Source organism: Rattus norvegicus, chromosome 9, assembly GCF_036323735.1.
Source record: "Rattus norvegicus strain BN/NHsdMcwi chromosome 9, GRCr8, whole genome shotgun sequence".
NCBI classification, from domain to species: Eukaryota; Metazoa; Chordata; class Mammalia; order Rodentia; family Muridae; genus Rattus; species Rattus norvegicus.
In genome coordinates, this window is record NC_086027.1 from 34,945,805 (window position 1) to 34,959,858 (window position 14,054).

General features: G+C 40.3%; 1 protein-coding gene across 10 annotated transcripts in view; it reads right to left on the reverse strand.

The window, feature by feature from the left end:
* Nucleotides 1-14,054, reverse strand: part of Adgrb3 (adhesion G protein-coupled receptor B3) — a 727,877-nt gene that overhangs the window by 28,331 nt on the left and 685,492 nt on the right. For all 10 annotated transcript variants that reach the window (NM_001106898.1, XM_063266875.1, XM_063266874.1 and 7 more), the window contains 2 exon segments: nucleotides 6,432-6,471; nucleotides 8,890-8,985. In NM_001106898.1, coding sequence (NP_001100368.1) covers nucleotides 6,432-6,471; nucleotides 8,890-8,985 — 136 coding nt within the window.

The following is a 14,054-nucleotide window of genomic DNA, read 5'->3' on the forward strand; positions in this document are numbered from 1 at the left end:
AACACTCTTTTGTTCATGATCCGGATTACTGAACTGTTACTGATACTCTGATGGTACCATAGATCATGAGTAGACCATAGATAAAGCATATCTGAAAGCTAATTAACTGGTTTTCTAAAAATTTCAATGCTCTGTCCTATAAAAAGTTCTGCATTAATTTTCAGGGAAAGGGTAGATTACCAGAGAAGATTTCTTCACCCGTCTACTTCAAAGCATTTTCATAAAAAATATAGATTTTGTTCACCCTAATTTGCTACTTTTTAGAGGCCTTTCTTCTGAACTTTTCTAGAAGTTTTGTTCATTAAAAGAGCTCTTTGAGAGCTGGGTGTAGTGACAGATGACATTAATCCCAGCAATTGGGAGACAGAGACAGATCTCTGTGAGTTCAAGATGAACCCGCTCTACATAGTGAGTTCCAGGGTAGCTAACACCACATAGAGAGACCCTGTCCCAAAACAGAACTGGGGCAGGATGGCCACTTTGCCCACAAATCAAAGCAACTATAGTAGAACATTTCACCATGTGTAGCTAGCTACAGAACATTTTGCTTTTGGAAGCCTGAAAAGTTTTCAGACAGGCTGAATTTTGCCTATTATTGTTCAAAATTTGAAAATATATTCATAATTGTGAATTAGCACAGAAGCTGAAAAACAGCAAATTATGAATACATTCTGCTACTATGAGGAAATGTAGCTTTTAAAGTATTCCAAAGCATGAACCCCTCATACAGTACCTGCTATCGTTAGAGATGGTGCTTTTTAATCACTGTACTATTGTCCCTCTGTTTCCTATACTGTACATGATGTTAAATATTCATTTTTTCATGAATCCACAATGTGGCTGTAAATTTTTATATTTTATATTATTATATGCTAAAAATTAAGAAAAGGTTATGCCTGAAGAAGTTATTTCAAGATCCGGCACGGTGGTAGTCTGTAGTACCAGCATTTGGGAGGCTGTGGTAGTCTTGGCTACCTACACTCTGTAAAAGCAAAGACAACAACAAACTAAAACCTAAACTTCTTAAGATAATAAGAGAGCAGTCCCACATCGTGATTGTCGGGAATAATTATTCCCAACATTAAAGGGTGATGTTTGTTAACCAGTTTGATAAGAGATGAAATGAAAACAATGTTTAAAGCACTTCCCAATTTTCAGAATAGCTTTAAGTTCCTAAGTTTACACAAAAATTGATCCAAAATTGATAGCACTAAAACTTAAGACACACGACAAGAACCTATTGTGTTATACTAGGGATGGACAGATGTTTTCACACCTTTATTAATAGATTATAAATTACAAAGGAAGCTTTGGTAGTGAGTATTGGCTTCATAATCGGGATGCAAGATACACTCATCTTTCTCCAATATGATCTATGTATATTAAATATTAGGGAAATGTAATTATTTTTCTGAAGCAGTGTCCACAGTATGTGAGAGACATCCTGCTTCTTTGCTTTGCTTAAAATGTAAACAAGCCTTGGATGCAAACCTCCTACACATGGCAACAATGCCAAAACAGTTACTTTGATAGAAATTAATCAAGCCGTGAAAGGCACAACAAAAGTGAAAACCAAGCGACACAGAAAGCAACCTGAATAGCTAGCATAAGCAGATGTGTACTCCAGCATCTCCAGAAGCAGTTTCCAAGTTCACAACAGACTGCTTGTAGCCCTTGAACCGAGACTTTAAAGTTTAGTACATTTCAACATACGCAGAAATCTCTTGGGAAAACTCTGAAGAAAGCTACTGATGAGCTCGAACTCAAAGAGTATTGGCCAAAATGAAAATAGAAATATAAAAATGTTGTAAATTGTTTCTGAATAATACATTGGTGCCGGTCTGTGTTTAAAAGACTTAACCCCCAAACCCTCAGTACAGACTGAGAAAACCAGAACAATCTATCAAAAGACAGCACTGTGCATACTGACGGGTTGGGAGCAGCAGCTCTGAGAGGAAGGTCTGACATGAAGATTTTCAGCCCTTGCTATGCATCAGAGTAATTTGAATGGCTTCTAACAGCCCTTGTTACTGTGTCCCAGTACCACAGTTTCTGGCCTAGAAGATCTTGGTAGGTCTTTAAAATTGCATTTCTAGGAGTTGCCGGGTAAATCTGACACTGCTTGCTTGGGTACCACACTTTGAGACACATTGGTTTGATATTAATGGCTGTTAAGAAAAAGACAAAAACATTCTCATTCTTTCCTGTCAAGGATTCTCAAGATATCACTATTTGCAGATGATAAGATAGTATACATAAGCGACCCCAAAAATTCTACCAGAGAGCTTCTACAGCAGATAAACAACTTCAGCAAAGTGGCTGGATATAAAATTAACTCTAACAAATCAGTGGTCTTCCTCTGCTCAAAGGATAAAAGGGATGAGAATGAAATTAGGGAAAGGAGATCCTTCACAATAGTCACAAATAATACAAAATATCTTGGTGTGACTCTAAAAAAGCTAGTGAAAGTTCTATATGTCAAGAACTTCAAATCCTTAAAGAAAGAAATTGAAGACCTCAGAAGATGGAAAGATCTCCCATGCTCATGGATTGGCAGGATCAATATAGTAAAAATGGCCATCTTACCTAAAGCAATCTACAGATTCAATGCAATCCCCATCAAAATACCAATTCAATTCTTCAGCGAGTTAGAGCAATTCTCAAATTCATTTGGAAACAAAAAATTCTAGGCTAGCACAAACTATTCTCAACAATAAAAGAACTTCTGGGGCAATCACTATCCCTGACCTCAAGCTGTATTACAGAGCAATAGTGATAAAAAACTGCATGGTATAAGTACAGAGACAGGCAGGTAGATCAATGGAATAGACAGAAATGAACACACACACCTATGGTCACTTGATCTTTGACAAAGGAGCTAATACCATCCAGTGGAGAAAAGAGAGCATTTTCAACAAAAGGGGCTGGTTCAACTGGTAGAATGCAAGTTGATCAATTCTCTCTTCCTTGTATAAATCTCACGTCCAAGTGGATCAAGGACCTCCACATAAAACCACATACACTGAATCTAATAGAAGGGAAAGTCAGGAAGAGCCTTGAATACTTGGGCACAGGGAAACTTTTCCTGAAGAGAACACCAATGGCTTTGCTTTAAGATCAACAATCGACAAATGGGACCTCATAAAATTACAAAGCTTCTGTAAAGCAAAGGATACTGTCAATAGGACAAAACAGCAACTCACAGGTTGGCAAAAGTGCTTTAGCAACCTTACGTCTGATAGAGGGCTAATATCCAATATATACAAAGAACTCAAGAAAGTAGACTCTAGAGAACCAAATAACCGTACTAAAAAATAGAGTACAGAGTTAAATAGAGAATTTTCAAGTGAGGAATCACTCAATAAAAGAATGTTCAACATCCTTAGTCAGCAGAAAAATGCAAATCAAAACAACCAATCAGAATGGCTAAGATCAAATATGCAGGTGACAGCAGATGTTGGTGAGGATGTGGAGAAAGAACACTCCTCCATTGCTGGTGGGACTGCAAGCAGGTAAAACTACTTTGGAAATCAGTCTGGTGGTTCCTGAGAAAATTGCAAATAGATGAGGAGCCAGCTATACCAACTCCTGGGCATAAACCCAAAAGATGCTTCAAAACATAGCAAGGACGCATGCTCCACTATGTTCACAGCAGCCTTATTTATAATAGCCAGAAGCTGGAAACAACTCAGATGTTACTCAACTGAAAAAATGGATACAGAAAATATGGTACGGATACACAATGGAGTACTACTCAGCTGTTAAGAACAATAACTTCATAAAATTCACAGCCAAATAACGGAACTAGAAAATATCATCCTCAGTGAGGTAATGTAGACACAAAAGAATACACAGGGTATGTACTCACTGATAAGTAGATATTAGCCCCAAAGTTCACAATGCCCATGATACAACCCACAGACTCTATTGAGCATAGAAGGAAGGAAGAGTAGGGTATGGATGCTTCAGTTCTGCATTGAGGGGGACACAGGATGATCAATCCTAGGAGGTGGAGGGAAAGGGGGACCTGGGAGGAAGAGGAGGAGGGAGAGGAAATAAGGGGGGCAGTATCAGGAACTGGAGTTGGAAGAGATGTGAGAGAGATACAGAGGGTCGGGAAATTGAATGAAAATATGTATTGGGGGGATGATGAAGTGGGGATAGCCACTGGTGGGTCCCAGAAACCAAGGAAACATGAGGCTCCCAGGACCCAGTGGGGATGACTTTAGCTGAAATGCACAGAGAAGGGGGAGATAGAACCTGCTGAGACCATCTCCAGTAAATAGGCATGGCCCCTGGTCAAGGGAGGGGACCACCCACCCATCAGAGTTCTTAACCCAAAAATGTTCCTGTCCAGAGGAAGAACAGGTACAAAAAATGGAAGAGACTGAAGGAAGGGCCAACATGGGACTGCCCCACCTGGGGATCCATGGTGTCTATAGACACCAAACCCAACACTGTTGCTATGATTAAGAGGCACTTGCTGACAGGAACCTAGTGTGGAGATTTCTTGGGAAGTTCAGCCGGCAACTGACCAATACAAATGTGAATGCTTGGAGTCAACCATCAGACTGAGCACAGGGAACCTGGTGAGGGAGCTGGGAGAAGGACTGGAGGAGCAGATGGGAACTGCAACCCTATTGGAAGAACAACATAGTCTGGCCAGACTACCCAGTTCTCCCAGAGACTAGACCACCAACTAAGGAGTGTACCTGGGGGGATCCATGGCTCTAGATATATATGTAGCAGAGAATGGCCTTGCCTACCAGCAACAGGAGGGGAGGTCATTGGTCCTGGGGAGGTTTGATGCCCCAGTGTAGGGGGTGGGTGCTGGAGTGGTGGAGTGGGAGAGTGTGGGTGGGTGGGGAAGCACCCTCATACAGGCAAAGGGAAGGGGAGACAGATGTGGGATGGTTGGTTGATGGAGGGATAACCTGGAAGTGGGATATCATTTGAGATGTTAACTAATGGAATGATTACTAGTAAAAATAATTTTAAAAAAAGGAATACATGAAGAGAGGCAAGGAGGCTAACCTGAGGATAGATGATTAGGAATTAAACAGATACCTAACTACTAAAATATGTTCAAGCCTCCCTACACAGCCAAATTATATTCTATAAATGGGAAACTTGTGCCATGGCTTGTAAATCACAGTGGATGGATAAGCCGAGGGGAATTATTTTGCCAGCTATCGTTGAACTGGCAGGTTCATGAAACTAAACACCAGCAAGATTATGTCTTGGCAACATTTTGTTGGGTCTTTTTTCCCTACAGGAAAAGGTAATTCCTGCTCCTCTCACATGCCCACTACGGTTTGCCAAATCATAGCAGCTAACTTACAGTGGCTGTGACCATGCCCTGCCTAGAGTGTTTTGATTGAATTCAAGAATACAAGATTAGTCTCCCATGTGCTCGTGATTGTGGAAAGAAATATGATTTGACATTTGCACAGATTTTAATGGCTCTGAGTTGAATCTGAAAGCAACACAGAGGGGTGTCTGGAAGGTAGGAGGTAGGTGTCTTTCCCAACCCGGCAAGTTCTGTAATAGTCGTCATGTCATTTAACTCCTTTGTAGACAGTTTGGATAGAGAGAGAAGATTCTGTATCAAACGCTCAATGGCTGTACAATCTCAGATGGATGTTATCCTGAAAGAATTTAAGATGACAGCTAACAGAGATAAGCACAGAAGTTTATTTTCCCCCGCTCCCCTGGGGAAAATGTACCAGAAGCATAACTTTGACATAATCTTAGAGGTCTCCTTGACAGCACCTATAAAATATCTGAGGGGTTTTAGATGACATGTCAGTGCTTACACTGCAATATAAATCAGATCTGAATCTACACCACAACAATACAAGTAACTAGCCAGCAGTGACGAAAGCTGGATGGCCATGCAGATATGTGTGCCCTGTAATTTAAATGTATTGACAAATTGGTGGCTCTTTTCAGCACCAGGCCTAGAAGATGCTACTAGAAATGACTGATGATACGAGGCTGTTAAATCTGGAAGCATAAATAAATAAATAACCCCCCAGAAAGCAAAAATAACACTCAGATTGAGCAAAATGATCTTGACTTTAAATATTTGGATACTCAGATGATACAGTGTGTATATGAGATGCCACAGTGACTTGCCTTACAACTGCCCTTATTCATACAGATGAAGTTTAGGGCACATCTAATGCTTTTTGCTGCTATGGTGCTCTCAGTAATCTATCCTTTATTTCTTCTCATAGCTCGTTCCCCCTCTCTCCCCCCTCTATATAGACCCCTGGTGTTAGGGTGATTCTCACTGAATGATGCCACTAGTCCCCAACATGAGTGGAATGCACAAAACACAGTATTTTTTTAAAAAGAAGATTAAAACCCACAAAATCATTTCACATCCCTACGAATTGATTATATCTCAAATATCCAAGTATTCTTACCTGATCGGCAAGCAATGTCTACATCCTTTTCAAAGTCTGTCTGTAACAAAAAATAATAAGGCATAGAATCATCATTTAATGAAGATTGCAAATGGTTTTAATATTCAGATTATCTGAAGCTTATAGACGTATGTCCAGTCCTACTTATTGTTTTGTGCAAAATAACATTCTTAGGGAACAACCAGAATTTCCTAGAGACAAAATGGTCTCTAAACCCATGGAAAATGACTTCTTTTTGATACGGTAGCATAATTCCCCATATGAAATGATACAATTTTAGCTGGGACTGGTGGTTCCAGTGGTAAATCTTGCTGCTTAGGAAGATTACATATGCAAGACCTATCTGAGTCCAAGAATGACATCAAGGTTCCTGAGACCAGGCTCAATCTCAAAGGTTTAAAGGTGGTGGGACAGTGTTTGCCTAGCATGCCCGAGGCCCTGAGTTCAATCCCCAGAACTGCAAAAAAAATGGCAATGGTGGCATACACTTGGGCTGGTGAAAAGAAGGGGAATCATAAGTTCAAGGTCATACTTGGTTGAATGATGAGGCTACCTTCAGCTACAGGAAGGCTTCTTTCAAGAAAAAAAAAAGGTGAGGTGGGGGTGTAAGTCAGTCGCTGAGTTTGCAGAGGCCACACAGGGCCTGGGTTCAAGCTCTAGTAGTACTTCAAAAACAAAACACAACTGGAGCAGAATTTTAAAGCAATAGCCTAACTTTAATAAAGCAACCAGAAGGCACGCTGTTAGAAAAACCCTTAAATACATGTCTTTGAGTTTTGTATTTTGTGCTTCCAGTTTTAGCGTGTTACTTGTGACACAATATTTTATGACGCAGGTTTGCTAACGTCACAATCCTACAGAATCACATATTAAAGCTGATGGATTAGCGACTCTCCGTGTGGCCTAGAATCTTCGAATGCCAGTTCCATCTTCGCCCAAATTCTCATTTTAAGCAAATCACCTTATCACTTTTTTAACGGTAAAACCAAGTTAACCTGTTACAAGCAACTTCTGTTAATCAGATGCCTGTCCTTATTAATATTAATTTTAAATTGTATCGTTGTTGTTGTTGTTATGCACAGACAGACATGCTGCAGCACAGCTGTGGAGGTCAGAGGGAAACTGTGGGGTCGGTTCTCTCCTTCTAAGTTAAGATGGGTCCCGGGGATCAAATTCAGGTCATGAGGTTTACCTGCCACACCATCTGGTCAGCCCACCATCAATACCTTAAACAGAGATTTCCTAGGGCTATCTGATTTTTTTTTAAAAAAAGGAATTGGTTGCTATTTCTCATTCTTTAGCTGCTAACATATTGCTTAGCCATATTTTTATGTTTCCTAGTCCAAAAAAAATGCTAGTATTAAGTCAGTTATCCTATAGAAAACTCATTCCTATTTGGTCTTGGTTCTGCTGATATTGTTCGGTTGGCTGACAGTCTGTTTTGTTTTGAGATGGGTTCATACTGTGCAGTTCAGAGTGTGCTCTAGAGATGGGGTCCCTCTTGTCTCGGCCTCACAGCACTGGCAGCCCAGGCGTGTGCAGGAACTCCCATTTCTGTTTTGATGACTGCAATCAGATCTCATTTTTAAAGTTTGACTGTGTACTTATGCCTACAGCAGCCACGACCCCAATGTTACTCTGGTCTCATGTACAATCTGGACCTATCCCTGGAAAGACACCCTTTCCTTGTATTTTACTTCTCTGGTGCCTTCTTTAGGTTATATGTGGGAACCACTATTACCTGCTGTCACCTACCTATACATATTTAACTAAGCCGAGTTGCAGCTCTTTTGTGGACTCTCATATTCAAATAAGTCAGAGCTGGGATAGAGAGCACAATCAAACCTGTTTTATGAAACTCTTATAAATTAATAAAAAGAGAAAGAAAAAACACAACACACACACCCACACACACACACACACACACACACACACACACAAAACAAAACAAACAGAAAAAAAAATTCAATGTGAAAGTCCATGGTGCTTCTGTATAAAAATCATTATCTTGAATTCTAGACTAGATGAAAATACTCTTTACCATTGTATGAGACACCATTCTATACACCCAAGAGTGCCAACAGCAGACCCTTGATTCAAAGGCAATCCAGGAAGAACACTCATTGGGCATCGAAGCACCAAGTCTTTACCTATTTTAAAGGCTTATTTTAGTGTGTGTGTGTGTGTGTGTGTGTGTGTGTGTGTGTGTGTGTGTGTGTGTGTGCATCAAATAAATCCTTTGGAGTCAGAGTTACAGATCATCATGAGCTGTGGATGTAGGTGCTGAAAATGCACTAAGTCACCTCTCCAGCTCCCAAAGTTATTAGTCTTAATGACCTAAAGAGAACTTATGATTTTATATTATTTTATTAACAAGGAATATATATATATATGTATGTATATATATTTGAGAAACCATGACTTAATTATCAACCAGAAAAAAGAAATAAAAGCTCACCATGATTTGAGCATGACCATTAGGAAAAGAACTTGAAGAATCAGCATTGATTGGATCCTGGCAGTTTCTCAACCGGCATCTAAATGCATCCTGAACCTGTGTGGAGGAAAAGAAAACATTAATTTTCCTTTTCTTCTCAATAATAACTAGACACTGTCCATATTGGGCATCACTTATGAGAAAATGCTACCTTTGCTGCTACAGTAGAAGACTCACTTTCCTATATTCATTTACTTGTTTGTTTTTAAGATAGGGCCTCGTTATCTATCCCTGGCTAGCCTGGAACTGGTTATATAGAAGTCCTCAAGTTCACAGAAATCCATTTGCACATCTGCCTCCCCGAATGTTAGGATTAAGGCCTACACCACCATACCTGACATTGTTTATTTCTTAGTATGAATACAGGTGTACATGGCTTTGCTCTCTGGTCAGCGTGTTTTTCTTTTGCCGACATCTATATGAAACTCTTCAGAGAACATGATAGCCATTTTTTAAAACAATTTTTTATTGGATATATTTCTTTATTTACATTTCAAACATTATTCCCTTTCCCGGTTTTCTGTCCATAAGCTCCCTATTCCCTCCCCTCCCCCATAAATAAGGGTGTTTCCTCCCCATATACTCCCCCTTACCACCCCCAACCTTCCCCTGCACTGGGGGTCCAACCTTGGCAGGACCAAGGGCTTCTTCTTCCACTGGTGCCTAACAAGACCATCCTCTGCTACATATGCAGTTGAAGCCATGGGTCAGTTCATGTATATATAGTCTTTGGGTAGTGGTTAGGTCCCTGGAAGCTCTGGGTGGTTGGCATTGTTGTTCTTCTGGGGTCGCAAGCCCCTTCAGCTCTTTCAATCCTTTCTCTAATTCCTCCAACTGGGGTCCCATTCTCAGTTCAGTGGTTTGCTGCTAGCATTCGCCTCTGTATTTGACATGCTCTGGTTGTGTCTCTCAGGAGAGATCTATATCCAGTTCCTGTCAGCCGGCACTTAGCCTCATCAATCTTATCTAGTTTTGGTGGCTGTTTGGCGTGATCCTTTGTCATTTTTACCTGAGGGTGTTTCTTCTCCTGTTGTTATAAACTATGTGTATGATGTTCATGGGGATTAACTATTGTGTGAGACTCAGAACAGATTTCAATATTCAGACAATGGAATCACCCAATGATCTTCTGAGTAGAATTGATTTTTTTTTCCTTTTCTGACTCAAATGAGACACTTTGGGGAGGGTTACTCCTTTCTTCCTTCAGGTCTAGCTCTCCAGTCATAAGAACAGGAAGCAAAAGAACAGAAAGAAAGCACATCTCTTGATTTCTGGTTGATTGACTTGGGAAAGATCAAGTCTCTTTGGATAAGTTACACTTCCTTAACAGGTTCTGGATTCAGCATGCACATTGCCCAAGAGACTTCTAAGAATGCTACCTTCTAAGAATGCTACCTTCTAAGAATGCTACCTTGCCTGCCATACTACAAAATCCCAACAGAGGCAAGGAGCACTGATTGCTTTATGATCCCATGGCACCTCAGCATCAGGACACATGCTCTGTGGTCCCTTAGGTCTCTCATAAGTTCTAGATGGATTTGTTCACGGATGGCTACTTATCCAAAAATCAATGGACAGGTCATTTTTTTTTTCAGTTCGTTAAAACGTTGCTCTATCTTTTTTATTTTTTTTTTAAATTTTTTAATTTATTTAATAGGTAATAATAATTCTTTGGTTTCCGGGTAAACATCCCCCTCCCCGCTCCCCTTCCTTATGGGTGCTCCCCTCCCAACCCTCCCCCCATTGCCACCCTCCCCCCATAGTCTAGTTCACAGGGGGTTCAGTCTTAGCAGGACCCAGGGCTTCCCCTTCCACTGGTGATCTTACTAGAATATTCATTGCTACCTATGGGGTCAGAGTCCAGGGTCAGTCCATGTATAGTCTTTAGGTAGTGGCTTAGTCCCTGGAAGCTCTGGTTGCTTGGCATTGTTGTACATATGGGGTCTCAAGCCCCTTCAAGCTCTTCCAGTTCTTTCTCTGATTCCTTCAACGGGGGTCCTATTCTCAGTTTAGTGGTTTGCTGCTGACATTCGCCTCTGTATTTGCTGTATTCTGGCTGTGTCTCTCAGGAGAGATCTACATCCGGCTCCTGTCGGTCTGCACTTCTTTGCTTCATCCATCTTGTCTAATTGGGTGGCTGTATATGTATGGGCCACCTGTGGGGCAGGCTCTGAATGGGAGTTCCTTCAGTCTCTGTTTTAATCTTTGGGACAGGTCATTTTTTAATCCTTCGTCTGAGCTCATGTGTTTGATAGTCTCCTTCTCATCTACTACAATCTGTCCTATCGTTATTAAAAACGTGGCTGATAGGGCTGGAGAGATGGCTTAGTGGTTAAGAGCATTGACTGCTCTTCCAGAGTTCCTGAGTTCAAATCCCATCAACCACAGGGATCCAATGCCCTCTTCTAGTATGTCTGAAGACAGCTACAGTGTACTTATATATAATACATAAATAAATAAATAAGTCTTAAAAAATGTAGCTGATGTTGTGTTTTCCCTTTATGCAAGCATTATTGTAGGGATGGCAAGGTAAGCACGTGTGGATCTTTTCTTTTGAAAAAGCACAGCTCTGTAACCTCCTGTCTCAGTTTGGATGTGAGGTGTGTATAACAGACACGTTGGCCAGGAAACAAACAGATGTAAATAAAACAGAACAGAGTGGAACAAGACCTGAGTCCATTAACTTATTTTTTTGTCCCCCTCCTACCCACTTTTGAGTCAATGCTACCCCCAAAAAGGCAATTAAGATCTGGGATACAGAGCTGAGTGGTCACTACCACAGACTACCCTGCTAGCCCAATAATGAGATCTACTCCCATACCTTCTCCCCACCTAGGGTTCTCTGCCTTGTGGTGCAGCCAATTTCTGTGACGTGGGACTGAGAGCAGGTGCCTTTTGATTACTTCTATTCTATGATGCTAATATTGCTCCTCTCAGATTCTTCCAAAAGAATGATCAGTTCCCAGATACATTTCCTTGGCTCAACACAATGAGTGTCCAGCTGCACTGAAATCTATTCTGATTCCTTTTCCGAAGACCCAGATGAACAGGAGGACTCAATCACCCAGTTTCTCTCAGTGAAGCGGACAAGTCCTGGACAGAGCAAATGAGTCTTTCAGCCTCAATATCTGTGGGAAACGCCTTTTTAGATCAAGAAGCCATTGTGGGTTATGAAACAATACAATAACAACAGAAAATTGGCAATGAGTTCAGTGTTTGCCACCTTCTCATTATTTTTCGCTTATTCATAAGTCTGAATTAGGGAAACTAATAATTGTTTTCTCTAAAAAAAAACCTCTATAAGCCATTGTCAGAAAAGCAGGTCTATGCTAAAAATCTTTTTATACAAGGTAACAATTAAAGAACAATTTATGAAGGAAAATAAATAGCATGTTAGGAACATTGTCTTTTGGGTGCAAAGATTTCCTTCAAAGCTATTTCTAAATACTGGCATGTATAACATATAAAACAGTGCAGTGGGAATAATGGTCCCCATGTCCACCATTGTGTCTCCTTCAGATGATATAGAGCCGTGTGTGTGCATTGACAGTAGCAATATCAAGCATCAATTTCACTGGTCCTCGCTAAGTGTTCTCTATTTCAAAGCCATGACTAAACGGTTGTCAAGGATTTTGTGGCTGATGTTAAAACAAGGAAAAGCAAATTCTGTAAATTTCTCTTCTAAATCACTGTCTGGTGGATTGAAAGAGATATGAGAGAAATCTCTTCTTTTTCAAGACATGCACTTGGACACACAGACACACAAATCAATACTTCAGCTGAAAATTTTCTGAATGCGACAGTGGGCTAAGGGCAGGTCTACCCTAGAGAGTGGCATCAGCCGTATGAGGCGATGTAGTCTGAGAGAAGTGGAAGGAAGAAAAGCACGTGGATTTTCCACTGTGTTTAAGGTCATTTTTAACGTTTTAAAGAATTAGATTCTAAGACACTTTTAGTGGAAAACTCTCATTCATAAGGATTTCCAGGGGAAATTTCATTAAATTCCAAATGCTTTATTTGCTTTTTTTTTTTTAATCTGAAAATACACTGAGGCTATCTAAATGAATTGGCATTAAATATTGGCTCAACACGATGGAAGGAAATGATGAGACAAGATGCACAGGGCTCAACTTCTTGCCACAGAGGGGCTTAAGGGAAGATAGTATCTGGACAAGGTTCCAGTCACGTGCAAACATTTTGATAATTGAATTTTCTAGCAGGTAAACAGAGGGTTTTATCCTTGGTGAATTAATGTGAATTATGTCCATGAAAAATAGGAATTGTTTGAAGTTTAAGTTCTAGAGAAACATGAAAATAAATAGCAAAAAGAAAAAAAATAGGTCATTCTACGCTATACTAAAATTAAAGTCCCCCTGAATTTCCTATGTCAATGTTATATTGACAAAGCTAGGCAAGACTGGGCAGTAAATATCCTTGGTTTACTATTTATGAATAACTAATTTCTTACTTAACAGTTTTTTTAAAGTTTATTATTAGATATTAGAATTACAAATCTGAGCTACTGTGAAATTAACATTTCAAAACCTCTTCGGAAGCTAGTAAACCCAATTTTGAAATGAAACTGTGGGGGAACAATGAAATATTTAACATTAATTATGTCACGCTTCACATCTAGATTATAAAACGTCTTCTCTCTGAAATATTCCAAAATGGGTCTGTCATTCTAAGTAATGATCAGCCAGGCTTGAAAGTAAGAGAGGGTAACAAGGAACAGATATATAACTAACTTTAAAATATTTAGGGGACTTTAAGGGAGTCTGATAGTCTGTTAAGTCCCAAATGCCAGGAAAGCAAGAGGTTCCCAGGACCCAAAAGGGATGAAACCCCAACAAAGGGGAGGAAGAACCTGTAGAGACCATATCCAGAGGTTAGGCAAGGCCCCAGGTTGGGGGATGGGGCCATCCACCGTCTCAAAATTTTAACCCAGAATTGCTCCTGTCTAAAGGAAGTTTGGGGACAAAGAATGGAGCAGAGACCAAAAGAAAGGCCACCCAGAGACTGACCCACCTGGGGATCCATCCCATATGCAGTCACCAAACCCAGTCACTATTGCTGAAGCCAAGAAGTGCTTGCTGACAGGAGCCTGATATGGATGTCTCCTGAGA